This window comes from Vulpes lagopus, chromosome 9 (assembly GCF_018345385.1).
Source record: "Vulpes lagopus strain Blue_001 chromosome 9, ASM1834538v1, whole genome shotgun sequence".
Lineage (NCBI taxonomy): Eukaryota > Metazoa > Chordata > Mammalia > Carnivora > Canidae > Vulpes > Vulpes lagopus.
In genome coordinates, this window is record NC_054832.1 from 72,700,301 (window position 1) to 72,726,891 (window position 26,591).

General features: G+C 38.1%; 1 protein-coding gene across 4 annotated transcripts in view; it reads left to right on the forward strand.

Moving 5' to 3' along the window:
• The window catches only part of PLAG1 (PLAG1 zinc finger), a 50,874-nt gene extending 33,952 nt beyond the window's left edge, over positions 1 to 16,922 (forward strand). For 2 of the 4 annotated variants that reach the window (XM_041769644.1, XM_041769643.1), the window contains 3 exons: positions 6,861 to 6,959; positions 9,509 to 9,867; positions 10,383 to 16,922. In XM_041769644.1, coding sequence (XP_041625578.1) covers positions 9,626 to 9,867; positions 10,383 to 11,640 — 1,500 coding nt within the window. In that variant the 5' untranslated portion in view covers positions 6,861 to 6,959; positions 9,509 to 9,625 and the 3' untranslated portion in view covers positions 11,641 to 16,922. The remainder of the gene's footprint in view (positions 1 to 6,860; positions 6,960 to 9,508; positions 9,868 to 10,382) is intronic. The other 2 variants (XM_041769645.1, XM_041769646.1) reach the window with 2 other exon arrangements.
• Positions 16,923 to 26,591: the final 9,669 nt, after the last annotated feature.

Consider the following 26,591-nt stretch of genomic DNA (forward strand, 5'->3'; position numbering starts at 1 on the left):
CCTCAGACACTTTCTCTAATATTTTCAACATCATCCTCACGTTTGAATTTCACATGAAGAACATCGTCTTTCAATATTTGAATGTCACTTTGTTCCTTTTTCTTTCCTATGAAACTTCACTGGCAATTTCCAAATGATAGGTGGTAATCGATGCAGGTTGCATGTGCTTAAGGAGCTATGGAACAGAGTATTTGAAAGCAGACATGTTCTGAGAATCCAGGCTGGCTGAGTGCATCCCGAGTGTGGGTCACCCTCGAGCCTCTGAGTAGTACCTGCCCATGTGTTCCTAGCTTTTGGCACCCCCTGATGGAAACAGGAGGGACCCCGAGGTGGTTGTGATGCTTCCCTCAGATCTACTACTCTGCCAAAGCAAACTAACAGCTTTATACTTCAGGGTTTGTCTTCTGAGCTTGCTTTATGCTGATTTGAAATGGCAGAAACGTCAAAACATGTTTACCTGCTTGTCCTGATTCCTGAAATCCCTTATCAGGACCATAGTTATGTTCAATAAATATTTATCAAACGTCTGCTACATGCCAGGACACTGGGTGCTTGGGGTATAAGGATAAATAATAGTCTCCTGCAGATGAATTTAGAATCCCTTGGGGAGAGACAGGTAATCTCAAGAAGAGCTTTACAGTCTATATTAGTGGTAAAGGACACCCCGAGAGGTAAAGCTGTGAAGCTCATTCTGGCTCAAGTAAAATCAGTTGAGGAATGTAATCATTAAATATCTTCTGATTGTGTCAGCCCGGGCAGTGTGATGTCCTCTGCAGGTGGAGGAGGGAGCGGCCGCCCCTCATGTGACAATTCTGCCTAGAGCTGATCCTCTTTACTCCGTTATAGGAATATATAGAAAGGGTGATTTCCAGAAGTCGTTGTGTCCTGGATGGTCACACAGGCATAACTTAAGGAGGACAGAGTAATGATGCATAGAGAACCTTACCTGGATGGGGGCTCTTTTTCATGATACCATTAATGCAGCTCAAAATTTTGAAAAAACACACTTAATATTTATATCTCCTTGTATAGCATAATGCCAGCCTGTTTGTTTAAGTGCATCTTACTTTGAGATGACTTAAAACTAATTCTCTCCGTGAGCTTTTGTAACTACATAAAACTTTCTCTCCTCATCACTTTTGTTTGAATATGTACTGTTTCTGCCTTCCCATTGGCATTTCTAGGCAGATTCAGTAGGAGTGCTTAGAGAGTTCAGACACGAAACCTAGATGATGCTGTGTTTGTCATTTTAGTAGTATCAGGCCCTTGTAGTATCAACCTAAATGAATGGAAGCATGTTCTCCAGATGTCTGAGATTCATCTGTGTGAATATTTTTAGAGTTGATGGCAGGCACTTTTGTTGTAGCCCCAGGAATGTAAGGAATCATTGGTCATAAAAACAACCCCTCACAATTTGGGAAATAGGCAATTTTCAGATTGGGCTGATCTGTGAGTTGCCTACTTTACACCTAGCCAGAGCACCAAAATTTCGGAAATGTTTCATACAAAAGAAAGAAAGAGAGAGAGAGAGAGAAAGAAAGAGAAAGAAAGAAAGAAGAAAGAAAGAAAGAAAGAAAGAAAGAAAGAGAAGGAAGGAAGGAAAGAAGAAAGAAAGAAAGAAAGAAAGAAAGAAAGAAAGAAAGAAAGAAAGAAAGAAAGAAAGAAAAGAAAAGAAAACCAACGCCAAAAAAAGAACCTCTAAAAATAGTTAAAGTTTTGATTAAGCAAGCTTACTTGGTATTCAGATATAATTGATTCTTCGCTCTCTCCCAAGCACCATCGCTTCCCTGTGCACAAATCCCTTCACACATCCTGTTTGCAAATACTGACTAAAAGTGCCCTATGTGAAGAAAATGAAATACCCAGTGTACCACCCATGTGTATTTTTTTTAGCTTTTTATTTTGATGAGAATGTATGGCCTTAGGGGAAAGAATCCTCCATGTAGTTGTTTTTTTTTTTTTTTAAGATTTTATTTATTTATTCATAGACACAAAGAGAGGCAGAGACACAGGCAGAGGGAGAAGCAGGCTCCATGCAGGGAGCCTGATGTGGGACTCGATCCTGAGTCTCCGGGATCACACCCCAGGCTGCAGGCGGCGCCAAACCACTGCAGCACCAGGGCTGCCCCCATGTAGTTTTTAAAATGAAATGCTGACTTCTAAATTATGGATCATTAAACAAGAGCTTTTAAAAGAGAAGAAAAAAATGTAACTTACCATGACATTTATGTTCTACAAAATAAATAACCAATGAAAATATTTCATATTTGGAAGGTAAAATTTATTTGAATACTCCATCAGATTGTCTCTTCCTTCTCTCTTAAGGCTAGAAATTGTAATAAACAGCCATACCCAGGTTCCAGGTGGCCCAAAGGGGAACATCCTAATTGTACAGAGAGAGAACTGATGTTGGATTTGTTGGTTCCACTTTGGAATCCATTGATTTTTTTTTCCTGTCAGTTCTTAAGAACAAATAGGTCTGCTTTGTCCCTTCACTTGTCTGTTGGTTTTTATTATTTGTGTATTAAACATGAGGCTTTCTACCTATGATTAAGGCTAAATTTTATGCTATGTTTCAAAAGAGTTGTGCTAGAGCTACCTTTTAACAAATTGCTCAAAAGTTGAAAACATGAAGTACAGTCATCCAAAACAGGCTGTGTCTTCTACTATAGGAAAATAAGCTCTGATTTTCAGTATTGGAGGTATGATATGTGTTAATCAGGTACCTTATTACAATGTGGGTGGGTCCAGCACAATCCCAGTTCTCTGCACTATCTCCTGCTTCTTTGTCCTCTTGAGGCATCATGATGCAGCCCATCTCACCATCGAACCATCCAACCATGCTTCCTGCTCCATGCCAGGCATGGGTGCAGGTTCCAGGCATGTTTGCACTTTAGAAATTTTTATTAGGAGGGGATCCCTGGGTGGCTCAGCAGTTGGGCGCCTGCCTTTAGCCCAGGGTGTGATCCTGGAGTCCCAGGATCGAGTCCCACATCAGGCTCCCTGCATGGAGCCTGCTTCTCCCTCTGCCTGTGTCTCTGCCTCTCTCTCTCTGTCTCTCTGTCTCTCTGTCTCTCTCTCTCTCTCGAATAAATTAATAAAATCTTTTAAAAAAATCTTATTAGGAGCGGGGACTGGATCAATATTATCTACTTATACGGATTCCTTAGCAATGGATCAATCAGAGAAGGCTTGTTTTCTGAAACAAAATAAATATTTTAGATTGTATTACAGTTGCTGTTTTAATGTAAGACTTTACAAATAGTGGGTAAGTTTCAAAATACCATTCTAGTGGCTTAGTTTATTGGACCAAATTTGTATCTATGCCATAATATTTTTTACTTGAACATAGATATGTATATTCCATCCTATGTCTTTTATGGTGATTGAACAAGCCTATCATTCATTTTGATGCTAGAAAGTACTTGCCCTGCTTTAATTATTTTCATTCATTCAAAAAAACAAAAAATTTTTATGGGAAACAGCAGTGAATAAAACTGACACAGCTCCTGCCCCAATGCTGCAGTCCATTTTTAATAGTCTTAGATTTTTATAGTTGCAAGATCTACTTCTCCTTTTTATTATCCATTAATAAGGGATTTTACAGACCTACAGAAATTGAATGATGTAAAGATTTCCACATAACATTCATGACCAGAAAAAATGTGCCAACTATGCCGTTGCCCTTACTTCAGTATTGGTCCTCAGTTTATGTTATTCGAAGCTCTGTTGTGTTTTGTACTTGTGAATTAAAATATTAACTGTTGGTAAGTTTCCTTTTGCAAGCTACCTTTTTATATGAAAAACATGTTTTAAGCAAATGTTGACATTTTCTGCATTGTTTGCTAACGGTGTTTTATGATTAGCATATGGGAGAATGAACAGTGCTTTGATTATCGATGGCGTTTGCCCCTAATTATCGAAGTGTATGTTTGACTTTTAATTTAAATATGAAAGAATTATTGATGCAGGTAAGTGTCGTAAAAATTCACAGCTGTTAGACAAATGACAATCAGAACTGTGGAATTTAAAGTATTGGAACAGTTTCCAGTACAGGGCTGTTCTTATGCCAGCATTCTCATAGGAATTTGTTTTAGTAGACCCTCTGATGTATGATTCATTTTTGCTTGTTTTTTTGTGTGAGTCACTGTTGTAGAATGTAAAACATAGGATGATGAACATGTGTGTGTGCATGCACACACACTGTTCTCTTTACTTACTGTTTTTATGTATGCAGAGTTGCCCTAGGAAAAAAAAAAAAAAGCATGTTCTCATACCAGCAAAAAGTGGAAGGGCATTCTGAAGTGTTAATTTCTTAGGGCGAAATGAAATGGGTATAGGGGTATATTGTATCATAATTCTTAGATAAAGGCAAAGAAGAATTTTAATCCTTTGGAAAGCATAATAACCGCTCTTTGACACATAAAAAAGAAAGCTAGGAGTATGCATTTTGTTGTAGACTTTTCAGAAGAATAGCTAATAATACTTTTTAAAAGTCTTTCTTATTTCTATAAAAAGGAATGCATCATTTTAATTGATATCTTAGTTAGGATTACATAAATGCAGACAGTATATTTTTTAATGTTTATTTTATCAAGCCAAATAATAATGAACTCTGGCTCCTAGTTTCCTTGGTTTGGGGAAGTAGTTAGCAGTCCTTTGAAATTATTGGATCACTCATAAGAACTCAAAATAGTTCAGTTGAAGTTAGGGAAATTAACTGTGAGTTTGGAATTATGTTTTGTGATAAAATGAATGAAAATGATGGCTTTATTTTATTTCAGGCTAAAATATGAAATGGGTAATTTGTAGACTGTAGTAGTATTTCAAATGAAGATACAAATTTTAAACTATATTGAAATACTTCAACTTTTTATTATGTCATTGAAGAGTCAGCATCAATGAAACTTTTATGAATGTATTTGAGATGCAATAAAATTTATATTAGGAAAAATACAAAAATGTATTGTTGACTAGTCAACTTTGGTTTGCATTTGTTTCTACCCAAATCACCGTCCATTCAGATATACCAGTTGTTATTTTAACTGTTACATAAATTACTGAAAATTTACTTTGCAAACTGCCTTTATTAAAAGAAGCAAAGTCTTACATTTGTTTCTTTTGGGGGATCCTGTTGGCAGCTCTGCTAGAGATAATAGGCACTATTCCCTATTCTTGTCTTTTAAATGTAGTGACAGGATTTATCCACTTGCATGTTGGTTTGCCAACCTACCCTTCTCCTAGAATGCAGTCATGTGAGAGTGAAATCGGAATTTTAGGACTTATGCCCCTTCTTGACCACATGCATGCTATCAGGATATTCATCCTCTGTGAGCCTCTTACCTTAAAATGGCAATGATGATAAATGCATCCACTTCTCAGGTCCATTGAAATCCAGGGAGGTCATAGAGCTGAAAACACAGTACACTTGCAAGGTATTTATATTATTAAAATAACACAGTACACAAAACAGGCTCTCATGTTCTTAACTACCCTACCAAAACCTCAGTATGTACCCTGGGCAAGTAAGTATTTACAAAGTTAATTTTATTATTTTGCAATTTTGATGTGCAGAATTCAGTTCTTCCATTTATGCATGTCCTGTGCTTTACCAAAGAATAAAGCTTTTGCTTTAACTTTTTAAATATCTTTTATTAGTCTGATTTTTAATGTTTCTTGTTTTTTAAACTATGAGAATAATGCTGCTTTCAAATATACCTTTAGTATTTTTGTAATGATGCTTGAATGTCCTCTGGCAAATATTTTATTTACACATCAAATTCTTAAAAAGTATGTGAAAATGTGATTTCAGGAGAAATTAATTAGATTTGTGTTTGGAACATTAAGTAAAATTTTTTCACTTGTCATTGGTGAATCCTTTTATTATTACATTTTAACCATTTGACTTATGTTATATAACTCTCATGTTTTTACAATTGTGATTTCTGAACGTTCATCCTTTAAAATATTCAGAGCTTACTAATTTCTCTGTGCCTTGTAGTCTCTACAGTAGATAATCCTAGGGGTTTTTTGGGGGGGATTTGGGGGAGTTGCCTTTGACCATTCTTTTCACATTGACTGATACAATCAAGAATTATTAGCAGATTATTTTCTCTGTGCATGTTTTCAGTTTACTGAAGATCCTGCCAATAGGCATTTTTTTTTTACAGATATTTTAAGATTTTTCAACAATGATCTTTTAAAACCCAATGGTGCTTTGTTCTGCATACCTCTGCAGCAAACCCGTATATAACTTCCCTTGCATGCTTTGAAATCTAAAGAGCACAGAGTTATTGCTACATTTCAGCAATCCTTGCAGCATTCTGAGAATTAAATTGGCAGGTATTGCAGAAACAAAAGGGCAGCTCAGAGAAGCCCACCTTGCACAAGTATGTGCAATGTGGGCATAGGAGGTACTTTCTTCGGGAGTCAGCTATTCTTCGGTGAGGTTCCAGATGCACCAAGTTTGTGTCTTCCATAATATTAGTAAGCTTAATGAAGTTTTAATCCTTTTGGTTTACAAACAGTAACCCTAATATCCATTTCTCTCAGTAGGCAAGTTAGATTTAAAAATTTAAAAATTGAATTTGGGACAGAAGTGGGGAGTCATTCAGCATCACAAAATGCCATTTATATAGGTAATACTACTTTACTTTTCATTTCCGCATTTCATTTGGTCATGTAAATGTGCTTAGAACTAATAAAAATTTGCAACTGGTGAAAATTAATGCATGACTTGTCAGCAGAGTATGGAATGTAAGCATGTGCCATGAAATTGCAATTCTTTCATCCTTTATTTTCCATCATTTACATACTGATTCCATTTAGAGTGTAGTCCATTCTTATTTTTTGTTTCACAGATTAGCCAAAATGGGAAGGACTGGATTCCGCTCTCTTCCACGAAGAGTCAATGGGACTGGCTAAGATCAAGGTCTGAGGCTTTTTCCATCGGTCATCAGGTATGCATTGAACAATAATTACTAAAATTCTATGCATGTGTCTTTAAAATATATGATATGTATATTATGAATGTTGACTTTTATTCAATGTTGAGCTCACTACCTTATATTATCCTATAATTTTAAATGCTCCTATAACTAATTTGAGTTTTGTAATATATTGAGTTGAAAAGATACTATTAGCCATGAAAAAATTTCAGCTGGTCTTAGAAAAGTGTAATATTTGAAATTTGTAGTCCTTCATTGCTCAGTATGTACATGCAAAGATGACACAATTCATTTGTTACTCCATATTGAGGATCACCAACTTTAATACAGTCAAATGTTTATGTATTGTTTCATGGTATACTTTCAATACTTTTTTTTTTTTTTCATTAACTCAGAAGTTACCTTTTTTCTTTTTTTCTCAACTGGAATTCTCTGCCCCTTATGCTTGGATCTCTTAACACAACAATGACAAATACAACCAATCTTTGAAATATCTCCCAATACTAGGTATATTCAGGGACTTAGACGCTTGGCATTCCATGTTGATTTTTACAGTTGACAAATTCGTCTGCTTATTTCCCACAGTGCTCTAAAGAGATACATAAAAGCATCATGTTAGGAAATCATATAGTCAAAATTACTGTTTTTTCCTGCTTTGGCAGAGTACTTTCTAGTACTTTCAGTTTACGGTGTCAATGCCGGACACAGCAGGAGAGCTATGTATAGATATTTCTGAGAGAGATAGAGAAGCTCTCTCTTGAATGGGAATATAATAGGAAAAGTACAAGTCCCTGAGATTCATGAAATCTAAAACCATGGGAGCATATTGTGTTAGCATTAGTAATGTCAGCTGTGTCAACTGTGTTAACATCACTCTTAAACTGCAGAGGAGATACGATTTGCACAGCTTGCAGGAAGGCCTTGTCTGCGTCTGCCTACTGATGAAAGGGTACATGAAGCCAACATGGTTAACTTACCCTAAGGCCTTATATTTTAATCAAATGAGTGGATAATTGCCCTATTTTGCCTGTTTAGTGACAGCCTCTACATTGAATCACAGTGGGATATGTTGTAGCATACACTTAGTTTTACAGAAATTAGGTTAAATTTAGAGCCCCTGCAAAAGTATACCTGGAATCTGCAGGAGTCAGCATGACATGTCTAGCTCGTAAAGGCAACCGAGTATCAGTATGATGCCAAAACAAGGAATATATAAAGAAACTGACTTTTGTTTTTTTTCTAAATGCATAATAGGTTAAAAAAAATCCAACTGAGTAGTAGTTGATAACAGTCACTTAGCCACATGCATTTTCACTTCAAACAGCAGATCTTTTTTAAGAGAGACTGTAGGTCTCCTCATCTCTATGTCGCTTAAAAGTATGTTGCTAGATTGGCACTCAGGAACCTTGAGTCATTTATGTCAGGTGGATCTTTGGGGAGTAGGTTTCTTACTTTGAGAAATACAGCTGATAATATTTACTATCTCTTACCCATGAATTTTCAAAGGCTTCAATCAATTGAAAAATTTTTGTTCAAGTAGATGTCCTCTTTACCATACGATATGTGCATTTCATTCTTCCTCACAGCACCCCTAATGAATTGAAACTCTGACACACCTTTTACCTGAAACGCCTCCATAATGATGTGTCCACGCACAAGTATTGTGCTCCCCCCCAAAAGTCGCACTGGTGTGCCGCACACGGGTTACAGGTGTGCCAAAGACTGATCCCCTCAGCTCCTGGGGTGGCCTGATGACTCTGGCTCATCCGCTAACCTCAGTGTGCCCCATGAACAGAATCATTTTCTGTGATGTGCAAAAAGGTGAGGAAAATTACCTCAACCAGATCTTCCTTTCCCCTCCAAATGATAAGCCATGATCCTCACCTCAGAGAACTTCACAAGGTGTTACCATTTCAAGAATGTGTATTTGTTACGAAGAGAAGTCATTTCTACTCTTGACTCGGAAATCCCTGTGTGGGTGATGACACTGATATAAAGAGTAAATTTCTACTCTGGGTACGTGGTGCCTTCAACTCTTTCAGGCCTCCCGTGTCTGCGTTAAGGACTTCCTCCATGGACCAAGTGGTTCACAGGGCGCCTAAAAGAGTTTTCAGTCTCTTATCTATATTTTTCTATCACACGGAGCCTGACTAGAATTGACTCACACAAGTTTAAATGATTTTCTGACATTAAAATATTTGCAGAAACATTTTTCTGTCCTTAGTCAGATTTCTGTTGTCTGATCCCTTGTCAAAACTGAAGATTAATAATGCCACTTTGAGTGTCATGTTTTGACGCTTCCTGAGAGTTCCTGAAATCACTACTACTTTCCCCAAGTACGACATTTGTTAGGTGGAATTTCTGGGGGTGTGTGAACTGTTCATTCTGAGCAATGCATTAATGTGTATTTTGGCACATATAAAGAAACCTACAGATATTACATTAGACCAGCTGAATCCATTTTATGGTTCCTTTTTGAATTCAAAAGCATCACATAGCAAATAAAATTTTTAAAAATTAAATTTAGTTACAAACTAGTTGTTTCTTATTTTTTTTTCCAGTCCCTTTTTGCTTTCTTTTACGACCACATGAAACTTGAGAAGCCACCTAAAGCTAAATCATTTAGTGGAGTTGGGCAGTTCCCAAGTGTCCAACAAGAAGGCCTGCTTTAGGCTGCGATGGCCACTGTCATTCCTGGTGATTTGTCAGAAGTAAGAGATACCCAGAAAGTCCCTTCAGGGAAACGTAAGCGTGGTGAAACCAAACCAAGAAAAAACTTTCCTTGCCAACTGTGTGACAAGGCCTTTAACAGTGTTGAGAAATTAAAGGTTCACTCCTACTCTCACACAGGAGAGAGGCCCTACAAGTGCATACAACAAGACTGCACCAAGGCCTTTGTTTCTAAGTACAAATTACAAAGGTATTACACTCTATTTGTCTTTCAGATTATATTTTCTATTATGTTGGCCATGTGAAGCCGTTGTAAACGTATATATTTGTATACACCTTCTTTAGCTGCTTTGCAGAGAGGAAATGTTACGTAGATTAGACGGCTAGTTTTCGTATTCTAAGTCACATACTTTGATGTGTTAGTTGTCTTTGGGTTTTTTTTTTTTTAATGAAATGCTTAATGAGAGTAGAATTTCCGTTTGTTCAAAGAAATTACAAGGAAAGGGTCTGGACGTTTACGTGAGTATGTTCAGTCTCGCTCATTTGTTTGTGTAGTAATAGCTAAAAAACAGCGAATACTGAAGTGGCAACTTCAGTGGCTCATGCAGTGTTTAGGGGTACTGACTGTCCTTGTAGCGCATGTTAAGTTAAAGTGTGTCCGTTATCAGGGAGCCTCTGTTGTAGCATAGCAGTTTAGCTTCCATTTGAAAAGTGAATACGTGCCATTTGTGTTGTGATACTTACAGAATATGTCTGTGTTTAAAGGCACATGGCTACTCACTCTCCTGAGAAAACCCACAAGTGTAATTATTGTGAAAAAATGTTTCACCGGAAAGATCACCTGAAGAATCACCTCCATACGCACGACCCTAACAAAGAGACGTTTAAGTGTGAAGAATGCGGCAAGAACTACAACACTAAGCTCGGGTTCAAACGTCACCTGGCCCTGCATGCCGCGACCAGTGGTGACCTCACCTGCAAGGTCTGTCTGCAGACTTTTGAAAGCACGGGAGTGCTGCTAGAGCACCTTAAATCTCATGCGGGCAAGTCATCTGGTGGGGCGAAGGAGAAGAAGCACCAGTGCGAGCACTGTGATCGCCGCTTCTACACCCGGAAGGATGTCCGGAGACACATGGTGGTGCACACAGGAAGGAAGGACTTCCTCTGTCAGTACTGTGCACAGAGATTCGGGCGGAAGGATCACCTGACACGACACATGAAGAAGAGTCACAATCAAGAACTTCTGAAGGTCAAAACCGAACCGGTGGACTTTCTGGATCCATTTACCTGCAACGTTTCTGTGCCTATAAAAGATGAGCTCCTCCCGGTGATGTCCTTACCTTCCAGTGAACTGTTGTCAAAGCCATTCACAAACACTTTGCAGCTAAACCTCTATAACACTCCGTTTCAGTCCATGCAGAGCTCGGGACCTGCTCACCAGATGATCACGACTTTACCCTTGGGAATGACGTGCCCCATAGATATGGATGCTGTCCATCCTTCTCACCACCTTTCTTTCAAATACCCATTCAGCTCTACCTCATACGCCATTTCTATTCCTGAGAAAGAACAGCCACTAAAGGGGGAGATTGAGAGTTATCTGATGGAGCTACAAGGTGGCGTGCCCTCTTCGTCCCAGGATTCCCAAGCATCGTCATCTAAGCTAGGGTTGGATCCTCAGGTCGGGTCCCTCGATGATGGTGCAGGGGACCTTTCCCTGTCAAAAAGCTCTATCTCTATCAGTGACCCCCTAAACACACCAGCCTTGGATTTTTCCCAGTTGTTCAATTTCATACCCCTAAATGGCCCTCCCTATAATCCTATATCGGTGGGGAGCCTCGGAATGAGCTATTCCCAAGAAGAAGCCCATTCTTCTGTGTCTCAGCTGCCCCCCCAGACACAGGATCTTCAGGATCCTGCAAACACCCTAGGTCTCAGCTCCCTGCACTCTCTGTCAGCAGCATTCACCAGTAGCTTCAGCACAAGCACCACACTGCCACGTTTCCATCAAGCTTTTCAGTAGAAGTCCAAGATGTGGACTGCTGACAGCAATCTATGTGTAGCCCTGACTTAGATGACCATTTTTATTTTAGTGCCTACTTTAAAACAGCATAAAACTTTCTGCTTTTGTACAGTACCAGTTTTCATTAAGCCAGTATGAAATAGAAACAAGCTTTATAAATGAGCTTCAGAACCATTTGTGTTCAGTTATGTTTACCTGGGTATTTTTGTCCACACTCACTGCCAATTGTCATAGTTTAAGATGATTTTTTTCTTCTAGGAAAGCCATTATTAGCAGTAAAGTCTTATGAGTCCCATGTTCAAATTACTTTAAGATCTTAAAATTTTCTGTCCAGCAACAGTGGCTCTACCTTTTGACATTTTGGCTCACTAAAGATCTTTGCAATAGAATGTACAGTTTCTAAAACGTGGATGAATAACCTGAGAGCTTTTAAATTTTTACCAGTCTCTGAATGGATTCATAAGTAAATGTTTCAAAGGAATTAATACAGTTTGGAGAGATAATAGATGTTTCTTAGATACACCATAATTTCAGGTCAGTATATTTTGGAGATTTTGCTATTGTCTGGCTCAAATATTTGCCGTCTTTATTATACACGTATAAGGAAAACAAAACCTAAACACAAAGCACCAGTATTTCTAGCAAAAAGAGACTCCTGGTGAGGTGACAGTGGCATTCCATGGTATTCAGTAGTTGGCCTTAAACTAGCACACGGGATGTTGGCAACATATCAAAGTTGTTCTTGTTCCAACTTAACAGCATGCATCGTGTTATGGCTTGGGAGTCTTCAGAGTCAGTGTGTGGCTAGATCTCTTTAATCTTTTCTGCCTTGTAGGGCCAAAGGGTGGGTCAGGTGCAGCCAGCAACTCTATCTTAATTGTCAGTTCGCAGCTAATCCAGAACCGAGAGCCATCGTGGAGCACAGATGTGAGGGGTCTTTATCCCAGAGTGGCCTGTCTTTTCTCCAATGGCGATGGTCTCCTAAGAAGGAAGATGTGAAGCACTTAGTTCAACTTGCGAACTTGTCTAGGGATCCTGTCCCTTGTTGCCAGGCTTAAAAACTAGACTCTTTAGGTGTAAAGGAGAAGCATGTCGCTTACATCACTCCTTGCTGAATTTAATACAGTTTTCTTTCCCAGAAGAGCCAAAAGCAGAAAACAAAACAGCCCTACCCTCATGGTATCTTTCTTATTCAGTATCGATTTCTCTCTCCTTGCTATTTTTGGAGGGAGAATTTAAAGTTAAATGCATTAGAAAACTCTTCGAGGAATGACCACAAAGTCTTAAGTGGCTAAAAATATATACAGTAAAACCCCACTTTTACACGTGTCTGGGAAATCAGGGGAGTGTTGCGAATCAGTCGAATCTGTAGAAGGGGGAGGAAACCAGAGCAGAACAAGCACTGTCTTAGTTAACGTGAAAGCAACAATCAAGAATATTGTGTTCACTAAATAAAGTAGTACGGGCTTTCCTCAGAGTAGACAACCACCATCATCTGTTTGAAGGTCAGATTATACTTTTCAGAATATTGGTTGCGACATCAGCCTACGAAACATATCTATTAAGCACTTGTTAACACCTTATTTTGGGACCTGTCTGTTGGGGTGGGTGTGAGGGGGAGGGTTTATAGAAGAGTATATATCTCTTAAAAAAAAAATATTTCTGAGCACTCATTAGCCCTATATGGAAGCTTCTTTGTTTGTTTATAGGGCCAATTATCACTGCAGATTGCGATGTTTACCAAGAATTTCTAAAAATGAGTGCAGATTACTGAATATAATACATTATTTAAAATATTTGGGAGTAGTATAATTTGTGGAGAAGTGTAAATTGTAATAATGTAAATGGGGGTTTCACTATATATATTATACACACACACACACACACACACATATATCGCACTTCATAGAATCAGAATTGCTCTCTTAAGGGAGCTGTGGCTCCCTGATACTCTATCATGCTCCTATTTTTTTTTTTTAATTCTAGGAGCAGTAGTTTTTATACTTATATATTTAAATTTTATTATAAAAAATTACATTTTATAAAAAAAGTGTGTTCCAAAGGCATTAAAATTATATATGTTTTAATAAGGAAATACATTTAAAATTTTTCAAACTGCTCCTAAGCTTTTGATTAGGAGAATATTTGCTCTGAAAGTAGGCTTTTAGCTCTGCTTTATTACTGCTTCCTCTAGTTTCTATGAAACAGATTGCTTACTTAAATCATTAGTTGAATGATTAGTGTTCAATATTGCTTTAATCACCATTTTAAAGAAAAAAGGAAAAAGAAATTGGTGACAGCACAAATAAATAGAAAACCTATTTTTACATAGAAGTCACAAATACAAGTGTGGAAGCACTACTTTACTCTGTCGAAAATTTGCTTAAGGAGAAGTCAAATTAATGACCTGAGACGTTGGCCTTAGTAGGCTGTATTTCACTGCTAATAAACAATTAAAAAGGGAGTACCAGGATTTATTTAATAAAGCATTTTGGAAATGGGGAGTGGCACCATACATGTATGTATATTTTTAGCCTAATTCTCACCCTGCCTGGAATTAAAATACGTGGAGGCACATCTTTCAGGGCACCAGGGTTAATATTGTAGAGTCTTACTAATCTTCATGTGAACCCCTCTGCCTGTTGCCGCCTCATAGACTTGAAATAACACTTTCCAAGGAAGAGAGAATTCAGCTCATGTTTTTCAAATTGACTACATACTGGTCACTAAACCCTTTTTGAGAGAATTTCTGTTCAAGACGAGGCAGATTCACTTATTTTAATTGCACAGTGCTCTAACAAGGATGTAATGCAGAACCAGCTCTTTTTTTCTAGAAAAAGATGTGTTTTTACATCAACTGGATGTGATTAAAAATTGCCAATGCTGTTTTCATTCTCCCCATGGCCAGAATCATCATCCTTGAAATTTCTAGTAGTGCCTTTGCTTGATTTAAAAAAAAAAAAAAGGGATTATCATTAAGTAAAAATATTTCAGTTTAGAATTTGGACCTCAGACAAGATATTGAACCTCATTCAGTTTGAACTTCCACACGTGTGTACAAAGTCACCAGGCACAAAAGCATGAGTGTGGAAGGGCCTTGCGCTGTAAGCAATATTATCCACTGATGTATGCAGATAACATCTTTAGTTATTGGCCACTGTTAAAATTCGCATTTTCAAATCCTCTTATTTACCAAGTGCAGTTTTCAAAGTTTTTCAGTTCTCCTGGCTGATCGCACGCCACTCTTTGTGCAACTTTTTAATTAGTGTTTCTTCCAAGCTATGTATTTTTGCCTATTTGTTACTTGTGCTTTATTATTCTTAGTCATTTGTGGAATAGAGTGATATATTGTGTTAATTTGGACAGTAGCGGTTTTTAAAAACCATATACTGACTGAAACATGAGCCAGAGCTGATTGCTTTATTAAGCTAATAATGAATGTTAAAGAGTACATATTTCAGGATCATTCATCTAGTAAGCAATACACATATATAGGCCAATATTTTTTTAAAAAATAGAGCTTGGTCAACCTCTATACTACACATATTACAAGATATAGCACTTTCAAAACGAATCTAAACCTTTACAGTAACTTTCTTATAGGTTATGCCTTTTATTTTAAGACTTATTATAATTTGTTTCAAGTGCCATTAGATGATATATATGTAGGCCTTTGATATATAATGCTTTGTGTTCAAAAATGGTAGATGTATATTAAACAGGTACATTTTTACAGTGTTTTCTTATCAATTTGCTATATTGCACAGAATCAGTGTGTGTCTTTTCATAAGGTTTTACAATGGTTTATTTTTTTACAAGGTTTACGTGTTTCAAAACACACTGTCTTCCCAGTATGTAAATTAAAAATTACCAGTTCCCCCAAGTTGCTTCTAGCCTACTGAGATCCATGTGACATTGGAGGAGGTCTTTTAAATGTCGAGTATTCTTCATTAGCAATAGCAGACTGTTATCTCTGACAAATAGTGCCTACGTTGACTTTACGTCTTTTCTCAACACTGTGTCAGAAGCCATGTCTACAGCACAGATAGTCTGTCGTGATTATGTAGATCCACAGAAGTCGCCTTGTGTAGTTTTGTGCTAAAAATTACCCCTACAAAGCGCCTTTTGGATCACATAAGACAAATCAATCCCACCAGCGTTGGTAAAGGCACACTTAGATCATCATCACCCTTAGGCCCTTCTCTGTTATCACCCCTTTGAGGATGGAAAGGCAGGCAGTGTCTTTGATAAGCTTATCTAGCTCTAGAAATGACAGAACTATTGCTAATGTATAAAACACTTCCTTGTATAAGCTTCAATGGTACAGATGAACCAGAATGAATGTTTATCTTCTCAGAAACACTCCTTCAATATCATGTTGGATCATGCTGCTAACGTAACTTGGGATACAACTCTTCATGGTGCTACAAACTTCTCTGTCTCATTCAGTCATATTTTTTTAGCCATAGGAAAAAAAGGACTCCAGTAGGCGTAAAGGTGTACAATATATTTTTATACTGTGACTTGTCATTAACAGACTTTTACACCACCCACCACAATGTATTCACGTGCACTTGCAAAAGGAAATCTTGGACGTGCAAATGTTATCAGAACAAACCCAGCTTTTGTCCACAAGGTGACTATAACTCAGAATGAAAAGTGGGCTTTATAATATGGTGTGGAGTGAAGAACATGCTGTATGTTACTAACAGCCCTTTGAATTTAACAAAAACTGGGAATCCATTAGGAGATGGATTGCGTCATGCCTGAACATAAGCTGGACTGCTGAAATTGTATTTTTAGCTGATGAAAAAGTTTTTGGACTAGTACTCTAAAAAAATGTTCTAATGATAAAGTTTTGAGTCAAAATAGAAAAATCTGCATTCCAGGCTGAATTTTGTATATTTTTATTGCATTTAAAATCGCTATTCTGTGATATTGGGAAATCAAGTGGCTTATCATGTATATCATGTACTTAAAATGTATTCACAAACTACTGTTGTATTTGTATAAAATATAGACAAAGATCGTATTTTTTTGTGTGTGTATAAGCTCTGTAAAATAGCAATCACATTATGAAGCTGCAGTGATACTACATTTTAAACATCCACATCCAAAGAAGCAGGCTATTTATTGTCCAGTTACCCAGATATAAAATATTAACTTGCTGCTAATGAAACAATAGTACTGCAGCTTCTTGTGGCCTACAGTGTTATGTTTGCTGTAAGAAAAAGATATGTGAACTCCACAAAATATATGAATAAAATTATAGAATGGCTTTAGATAATGTAGATCTTCCTGAAATTTTAATAGATGATACATTTCTATTTGGTATAACTTTTTCTCTTCACTTTGAATTTTAAATATTTTCTCATTCATAAATATACGATTCTAATAGCTGGCTCTAGGACAATACTTTGTTGTTGAAACAAAATGTAAAGTTCCAGGGTTTCTTTTGTTTTGTTTTAAAACTTTTGTACCTTTAAAGGAAGGATAGAAACTGTAAATAATAAGAATAATAATAAAAGTCAAAAGATCATGCATCAGAATTGTAATCCAGATGAGCATCCAAAAAGACTTCCAAAAGGCAATTAGAATGTATAAATCGGTGTTTCTTGTTCGTATGAGATAAGATTGGCATTCGGTATTCCTTTAACACTTACTGTCTGCCAGTGCTATAAATGATCCTTGGAGAGGTTCCCTTTGGGCTCTTTGTCTAAAATTTTGCTGAAAACCCTCCTTTGACAGTTATCTGTACCAAAACACACACACCACTTCGTCTGAAAGTCATCAGAGAAACAGTGATGCAGCTTCAGAAAGAGCGACATTACCCAGAGATTCGGTTAATAATCTGAGCGGGAGTCAATTGCAGAAATGATTCCTTGTATATCTAACAGCACCTCTTTCAGTGTGGTAGGAAAATTGCCTCTTTACCTTTGGCCTCTTTACCTGGTAAGGCCCTCCCGCTTTCAGAGAGAGAGAGGAACCGGTGATTTCCAGTATCAGCAGTTCCTCTCTTCACGTGCTAACTTTCAGAAAATCGAGAAGCATCCCTTTGTTAATTCTTCAGGTTAACACTAAATGCATTTTATTTTATTAAAATTCATGCATGTGAAATATTTCGAGGACTGTTCATCAAAATAAGATGCTTAGTTACAGTACTTTAAAAAAGTACGTTTGGGATTAATTCACTTAAGGTATAACCTCCCTTACGGAAAAGTAGTTCGAAATGCAGTTTGTCTTTTGTATCAGACCCAACGGGGCTAAAAGACTTTTTCACTTGTGTCACTGTTAAACGAGAAAGTTCATACTGATGGTTTACCATTGAGGGGAGACAAAATTTCAAGTCTGGCTACAGACAGCTTGGGTTTGGCTGCCATTTTTCCTCAATCAGACATGTCCTCAGCAACAGGCACCACTTTGTGCTAAATCCTCGGGGTATTCCAAAAGAAATTGGCTTTATATTGCAGTGTTACTGCAACTGCTGGAAAGCCAAAATATTGTATTGAGCCATACCCAGTTACTCTTTTTTTGCAGATCAAAAATGGTCAAATATTGGCAATGTCAGCCTAAAACTAAAACAAAACAACAAAACCCAAGATGTCTTGACTTCACTTGCATTCTTTTCAACACAGAGGTCAATAATAAATTTTTCTACTCTGAAGATGTTTGACTCTTGGCTAGTGTGATGGTTAATTTTATGCGTCAACTTGGACGGGCCTGGGTACCCAGATTAGTCGTTGCTGCGAGGTATTTTTTTAGGTGTGATTAACACTTATAATCAGTTGACTTGATGGGGGCGCCTGGCTGGTTAAGTCTGTTAAGCGTCTGACTTGGTTTCAGCCCAGGTCATGATCTCAGGGTTGTGAGATGGAGTCCTGGGTGGGGCTCCAGGCTTAGCGGGGAGTCTGCTTGAAGATTCCCTCTGCCCCCCCACCCCACTCTGTCTCTCTCAAATAAATAAATCCTTAAAACGCTACCCTCCATAATGCAGGTGGGCCTCATCCAATCGGTTGAAGGCCTTGAGAAGAAAAGACAGGTTCCCCAGCAAGAGGGATTTCGGCCCCCAGACTGCCTTTGGACTCAGGCTGCAACATCACTCTTCTCTGGGTCTGCAGCCTGCTGGCCTGCCTGCAGATTTTGGACTTGGCCAACCTCCATGATCACAATTTCTTCAAATAATACATACACATATGTGTATCTGTTTATACACACATCCGATTGGTTTGGTTTCTCTGAAGAACCCTGTTTAATACAACTAGTTTCAACTTTCATTCTTTAGTTGTGATGATTTTACCTTGAAAGTAGTAGAAATATTTTCCTCTCTGATACACTTATGCCAGAGAATATAAATTCCCAGGTTCTGGCTGCTTTAGAAAAGACACACGCACAAAAGAGCACAGTGCTTAATAGAGATTGTGTCCATAAAGAAGTCCTCAGAATCTCCTTTTCTGTACTGTTATTTGGGTTCCTATTATTGCAGATGAAAAGGATTCTCTCCCAATGAACAAGTTTCCTAAAAATGTGAACAGGCTAATCTTGCTCCACTCAGTAGAAGCATACTTGAAATGAAGACCAGTATTTATTATACATGCACATATGGGAATGTTTGTAAATTGAATCTTTTTCTTGAAAACAGGCAGACAGTCCATTTATAATAAAAACCACTTACAGAATAAGAATTAGGGTTCTGAGGAAATGAGAAAAGTATAATGGTTCCTCACACAAACTATGGTATTTTCTGTTTTATGATACTGGAATTTTTGCAAAGGTTTACCTTTTGGCTTATTTCATTTGTAATTAGAGAACTCTAATCTTTTGGCAGGGCGGTGGCGGGTGCGGGGGGGTGGAGGCTTTCAAAGCGTCAGTGCATTCAGTATTGTTGGAATCATGTTGGTAAACTGCCCTGTTTCTAAAAATACATAATCTGTTATTAACATTCACACACCCCTGACGACATTTCTAAGAAGGCTCCTGTAACCAGATTTTCATGTCCTAGGAACGTTCATTGTGTTAGTAGGTTAATAGCCTAAGCCATGCCCTATTTCACATTTCAAGGTAGGTCAGCTTTTCCCACCCCAGAATTAGTGGTGCTTAGTGGCTGTCACAGATCCACGCCCTTTGAAAGGTCACAAAGACTATGTTGCTGAAAGACTTCAGGCAAATGAGTTCAATTCATCCCATTCTCTAAATTACCTTTCGCAGGAGTAAAGTGCTACCTACTGTGGTATTTGCTTTTGTGAATTCTTTGGTGTGGTATTTCCCTATTTACTTCTAGTAGGTCAGTACCAGCCAGTGATCTGAATGACCCTGAAAGTTCTTGTCCATTCTTACAGTCTGCCTGTCGCCTCCTCCTCCTCTTTCTCTTATTCTCATGTGAAGTTACTCCCTGTGCCCCTCCATCCCTCTGCCTTCTCCGCTTCCTTTCTTTGCTCCTGCTTATGAATCCACATGCGAAAAACCTCATCATCTTCCACCCCCTTTTTAAATGATGGCTCTTCCATTTCTTCTCTGGCCCCACCCACAGAAAAGTAACTTTTTCTCTGAATGTTTATTATAGCATATGAGATCCTTCTCGATAATAGGTATATTTTTTAACTCTTCTAAGCAGTTAAGGGCAAAACCCTGTTCACACCGTCCCCTGCACACATATTTATTGGCTGAAGGGTAATCAACCATCTTAGTAATGAGGACCTGTTTTTTGAAGGAAATACTCTTTCAAAATATGAGCCTAGAAAACTTGGTGTTAATTTTATCACTTGAGTTACCTCTGTGGTATAGAAAAGTCTATTTGATACACTAAAGATTGTGTGATCACACTTAAGACTTCCATTTTGTTCTTCCCTCTTGCACCAAACCGAGCACATCCCACAATAACATAGGATTTCTTCAGAAGTAAACTGCTTAAAAAAAAAAGAAGAAGAAGAAGAAGAAGAAGAAGAAGAAGAAGAAGAAGTAAACTGCTCTAAATGCTTTCACTACAATGAACCAAAACTAAGAACCTCTGAGAACTCTAATTCTTATACATTTATCCTTCAAAAGCTCTCACCATGGAGTCTTTGGCTGTTTAAGATTTCTGGAAGGTGAGTGACCAGGTAACAGGCATCAGTAGCTGGAGTTCTTAAGATCTTTTTCATCAAGTACTCCAATAAGTGCTCGTAACCGAAATTCTCTCTCTTTGAAATCTCCTTCGATGTTATTCAAACTTTAATTTGCTTTTTCTCCTTCACAATTAGACCACTGAATAAAAAGCCACCACTGAAGGGGAAACTTTTTGTTAGCTTATGCTGCACAAACAATGAAAATCAATTTTCCTTTAAAAAAAAAATCAAACTCTAAACCTAAAGCTGACCTTGGAAGTTCTCCCCTGGCCTTTACAGATTAGTCCAGGGAGTGAAGGCTGCTGCCCAGGGCCACACAGCTAGACGAGGCAGGGCCCTGGGGTCTCCCCACACAGCCCCGAGCTCCTTCTGCTTGCAGGTGGCTAAATTTCCCCACCCCAGCCAGCCTGGTTTGGGAGATAACGCCACTTAGGGGAGAGGTGTCACCACCTGCAAGGCCACAGGCAGAAATCTCTTAAAAGTCTCGTGCTTTGCCTTCAAGTTTCAAATTCTGGGAAGATAACAAAAACCACATGGCTTTGCTTCCCTTGTAAGGGCTTATTACTATCTTCATTTTACACGAAGAAACCAAGGCTTGGAGAGGTGGTGGGACTTAAACCAGGTTTTTTGACCCCAGGTCTTGTGTCCTTAACTACTCTAGTTTCAGGACAGCCAATACCCAGGCATCCAGAAGGAGAGAGGAAAGTGGAGATTGAGCACTGGGGAGACAGCACTCTCAAAATACACTGAGAATCCCCCCACCCCACCCCAAGCTGAAGGAAGATCCAACATGTGAGATTAAAAAAAAAAAAAAAAAAAGTCTGTTCCACCAAGTCAAGGAAAGTATACTGAATATTTTCACACCAGACAACCTAGCAACAAAATAGATGAAACATTTTTAGAAATGCTAGGAGACTTTGGTTAAGCCACAGTCTTACTTAAGAAAATATGGGGAATTATGAGAACAAATGAAAAAAAAAAAAAGGTTCCAGATACCTACAATTTGAAAAAAAAATCAAAACTGACATCAGACTTACCTAAAAAATTATATGATAGAAGCCAGTGGAGTCAACCAAGTTGTCAGACTGTTCAAGCAAAATAAGACTTCTGACGTGGAGGCTTTTAAAAAGTAAATTATTCTCTTTATTTAAAGGGGAAGAAGCTACAAATAACCCAGAAAAGCAATAATGAAATCAATATGGACATCTCAAGAAAGCAGAAGCTACATAAGTGATGAACAATAATGCTAACAATTTGGTTAAATCTGAAGTATGATTGTTAGCTGGGGAGCAAGCATTTTTGAAAGAGAGAAATATGACTGTAATGCAGACGCCTTCAAGTGGGAATGTAGTCACCACTCACGTGACTAGGCTTACATATCAACGTCTGATCACACATGGAAAGAAATCTTGGGAGACTTCTACATGAAGCTATATAACAAGTACTACGGAGTGAGATATGGAACAATCCAGTTTGGTAGGAAGCAATTTGGTGCCATAACAATACTGGAGAAGCTCAACTTTTTACAGAAACCTATAGAGAACCCCAAATTCTCACTGTTAGGAAGAAGAAGGCAGGACAAGATGATAGCTATCCTTCAGGCATCAAAATTAAATAAATCCCAACGCAGTAATTCAGATTCGGGGAGACTGGATTTGCCCTACGTATGACCAGCACCCCCTTCCCAAGTTTGATTCCTGACAAACGGGATCCATTCACCCTACAATCGTTGACTGGGCACCTACTATGCATCAGGCATTACTCCACATGCTGGCAATACAGTATTGGACACCAAGTTCTATGCCCATGAGCCCACATTCACTAGAGTGAGTTCCCAAGGAGTGAAAGCCAGGCTTCCCTGCTCCTGGCCACAGTGCTCCCCAAATACGCTCAGGATCATGCTAAGAAACTACACTCCTTGTTTGCTGCCAGCATGTGGGCCTGCATCTCAGAAGTGGACATTGTGTCCACCAAGCCACAGCTCAGTGTCCACTGACACCCACCACCGCCTCTTCAGAGCTTGCAGATCCACTTTGAATGGCTGAAAAGGAGAAGCTATGGTGGTGAAGAGATTACACTCATGATGACAACTGGGGGATGACCTGGAAGCGGACTGCCCCACTTTATACCCCTCCCTCGCTGGTGCCCATCCAACCTGGAGCACTCCATTTGATGGGGTTCCAGCCTCCAGACTCCTGAAGTGCTTGGTGCAAGGGCGGCCGTGAGAGAGATCGCCAGCTAACGGGCCGGCCGGGCCAGCAAGCCCAGGGTGCCAGGGCCAGGAGCGACCTGGAGGCAGCGGGCCTGCGGGACAGCGGCAGAGACCCCTCGGGGAAGGAGGCGGCGCTGACACATGCAGCACGCAGGCCGGGGAATTAGGAGCCCGTGAAGGTCAAATATGTACTTTTGAGACTTTCATGAGACTTCAGAATGGGTCACGTACTGAGCCACTGACAACACACAATACACCCTCCCTGATGCTAAGATATTTCAGCAGGCATGGGAGAATTTTGAATTCTCCCCAAATTCTTAAATTCTGATAAATATTGCCAGATTGCCCTCCAAAACAGTAACACCAACTTACATGTGTTTTTTTTTTTTTTTCTAACTGTTGATGAAGGTGAGCGTTTTTAAATAGGAGTTTATTCTTCAGGCAGCCCTGGTGGTGCAGCGGTTTAGTGCCGCCTGCAGCCCAGGGCGTGATCCTGGAGACCCTGGATCGAGTCCCACGTCGGGCTCCCTGCATGGAGCCTGCTTCTCCCTCTGCCTCTCTCTCTGTCTCAATAAATAAATAAAGTCTTTAAAAAAAGGAATTTATTCTTCTCTAAGTTGCTATTTATATGTGCTTATTTTTCCAGATGGATGTTACTACCATAATGTCACTTTCTTCATTAGGATCTTGAAATGTACCCAAGGATTTGGGGGGCATAAGAGGAATGCATATTACTATTGGTGCAAGTTCTCAGCTAACTATAAAATTTGTAAGTATCATTAGCAAAATTTTCCAAACAAACATTACTAACACAACTCATCAAAACTCATTAATTATATCTAATACATTAATATTAATCATTGCTTACAATGATATTTCAGTGAATTTGCTTAAGCATTATTTCATAAGAATGCGAATGTTGGGCAATGTTTTTGTTTCCTGGTCTTGATGGGTATGAGCAATGCTTTAGTAAGCATTCATGATCATAAGTCCTTATTAATCAATCTATGGGACAAACTCTCAGAAGGGGCTGAAGAGTATTTGAAATCTTAATTTTAAGAGATGTTGCCAAATTGCTTTTCAAAAACGTTATATTGTTCAGTTGCTGTTAACACTTCACATTCCTACAGCAATATGCAAAAATACTATCTCCTACCGCCCCAACCAGTAAGTAACAAGCATTTGGTTTCCTTTTAGTTTTGCTTGCCTGATGGCGGTAACGAGATAGCAGCATTTATTATTCTCTGTAACTCTATGTGACTATCTAGTGAAATGGTTCGTTCGAATAGTTCCTTTTTACATTCTGTGATTTTCATTTGGTTCTTTTCTATGATTTTTCTTTCTCTGTGGAGATTTCCTATTTGTTTGTTTAGGGAGTATATTTATTCTTATTCCTTTGAGCACAGATTTCAACTTCTTTTCTTCTAATTCTAGCCACAGCTCCTACTTAGGGTCAGCCTCCATCAATCACCCTTTTTCTTGTGTATGGCTCACAGATTTCTGCTTTGTATTTCTAGTAATTGTGTGATTTTGGTATGTTTCTCTAAAGAGTTTTGGGTTTCTTTGTTTGTTTGTTTGTTTGTTTGTTTGTTTGAGAGTTATCTCCTCTAGGGTGGGCTGCAACTGATATAGAGGTTCTTTTAGCTTAAATGGGGCTCTTTGGGGTCTGCCCAATAATAAATAGATGGCTATTTCAAGGATTAGAAATTTGGGCCAGTTTATACACAGAATTTGGCTCTTGCTTGATAACACTCTTTTCTGGGATTCTCCTTGTTCACCTTTTCAGCTTCTGTATTCCCTTCAAACTCTGCGTCTGGTTTTTCAACTCAGTAAGAAGCAGAGTTTTTATCTGAGTCTTAGTAGTCCCTGGGAATGTAATAAACTTGGAAAGTGAATTTTATTTGCTTTGGTTTATAATACCTGCATCTGAAAATGCTATGAAATCTGTTAGACCTTAGAAAAAGTTCCTCAATATTATGTGTTTCCTTGGTTTATTGTGTATGGCCTTTGCCTACAATATGAAGGATTGTTCTTTTTTTCTATGTAAACTGCCTGGATAGCAAATATTTTGTATGATTACTAGATCATATGATAAGCATATGATTAATATAATAACCAAGTTTTATACCATCATTCAAAATGGCTGTACCATATTTTTCATTTCCATGAATAAAGAGGTCTTGTTGCCCCACATCCTCCCAGGGTTTGATATTATAGGATGTTTGAATGTTAACTGGAATTTCATTGTTTTGATTTGCATTTCCCAATGATAATGATGTTGAGAACCTTTTCATATGCTTACTGGCAATTATGTATCATGTATAGTAAAATATCTGTTTAAATCCTTTGCCCATTTTTTAAACCGGACTTTATGTGTTTTATTAAAGTGATTATTTTCTTATTGTTGAATTTTAAGAGTTCTTTATGTATTTTGGATTTAAATCCTTTATCAGACAGATATTTTGCATAGATTTTCTCTCAGTCCGTGACTTGTCTTTTAATTAAGTATGTCTTTGAAAGAGAAACTTAAAACTTTTGTAAAGTCCAATTTATATGTCTTTTTCCTTCATGAATTGTACTTTTGGGGTAGTATCTAAAAACCAAACCTAAGGCTGTGCAGATTTTCTCCAAGATTTCTTTTAAAACTTGTTTAGTGTTATGTTTTACATGTAAGTCTATGTTCCATTTCTATTTAATTTTTGTATTAGATGTGAGGTTATGTATTGAGATCCTTTTCTTCCATTTTGTTTGTTTGGCATATGGACATCCAGTTATTTTAGCACCACTTGTTTATTTCTGGCCTCTCTATTCTGTTCTGTTGACCTGTCTCTTTCTTTTTACCAGCATCACATTGTTACAATTATTGTAAAACTCACAAAATCAGAAAATGTGAGTCTTCCAAGTATATTTTTCTTTTTCAGAATTGGCTTAACTATTCCTTTTGTTTTTACATACATTGTGTAGATTGTATACATTTTAGAATCGGCTTATTAATCTCTACTAAAAAGCTTGCTTGGATTTTGATTAAGATTATTGAATATATAACTCAAATTAGGAAGAGTAGATACCTTTCAAATACTGAGTCTTGTAATGTATGGACCAGGGTATAGATCTAATCATCCAGATCATCTTTGATTTTTTTATTGGTACTTTGTAGTTTTCTTTTTTTTTTTAAGATTTATTTTTATTTATTTATGATAGTCACAGAGAGAGAGAGAGGCAGAGACACAGGCAGAGGGAGAAGCAGGCTCCATGCACCGGGAGCCGGACGTGGGATTCGATCCCGGGTCTCCAGGATCGTGCCCTGGGTAGTTTTCTGCATACAAATCCTGCACATATTTTGTCACTACTTTCTTTGCTATTATTGTAAATGGTATTTTTTAGAATTTCAAATTCCAGTTGTTCATTGGTGGTGTGTAAGAATACACAAAATATTAACTTTGTCTCCTGTGACCTTGTTAAACTCATTTATTAATTCCAAGGGATTTTGTGTGTGTGTATATTTGGTGGGATTTTCCACACAGATAATCATCTGTGAGTAGACAGCTTTATTTCTTGCTTTCCAGTCTCTATGTCTTTTCTTTTTCTTGTAGAAACTAGGACTTCCAGTATGATATTGAATACAAGCAGTAATTGAG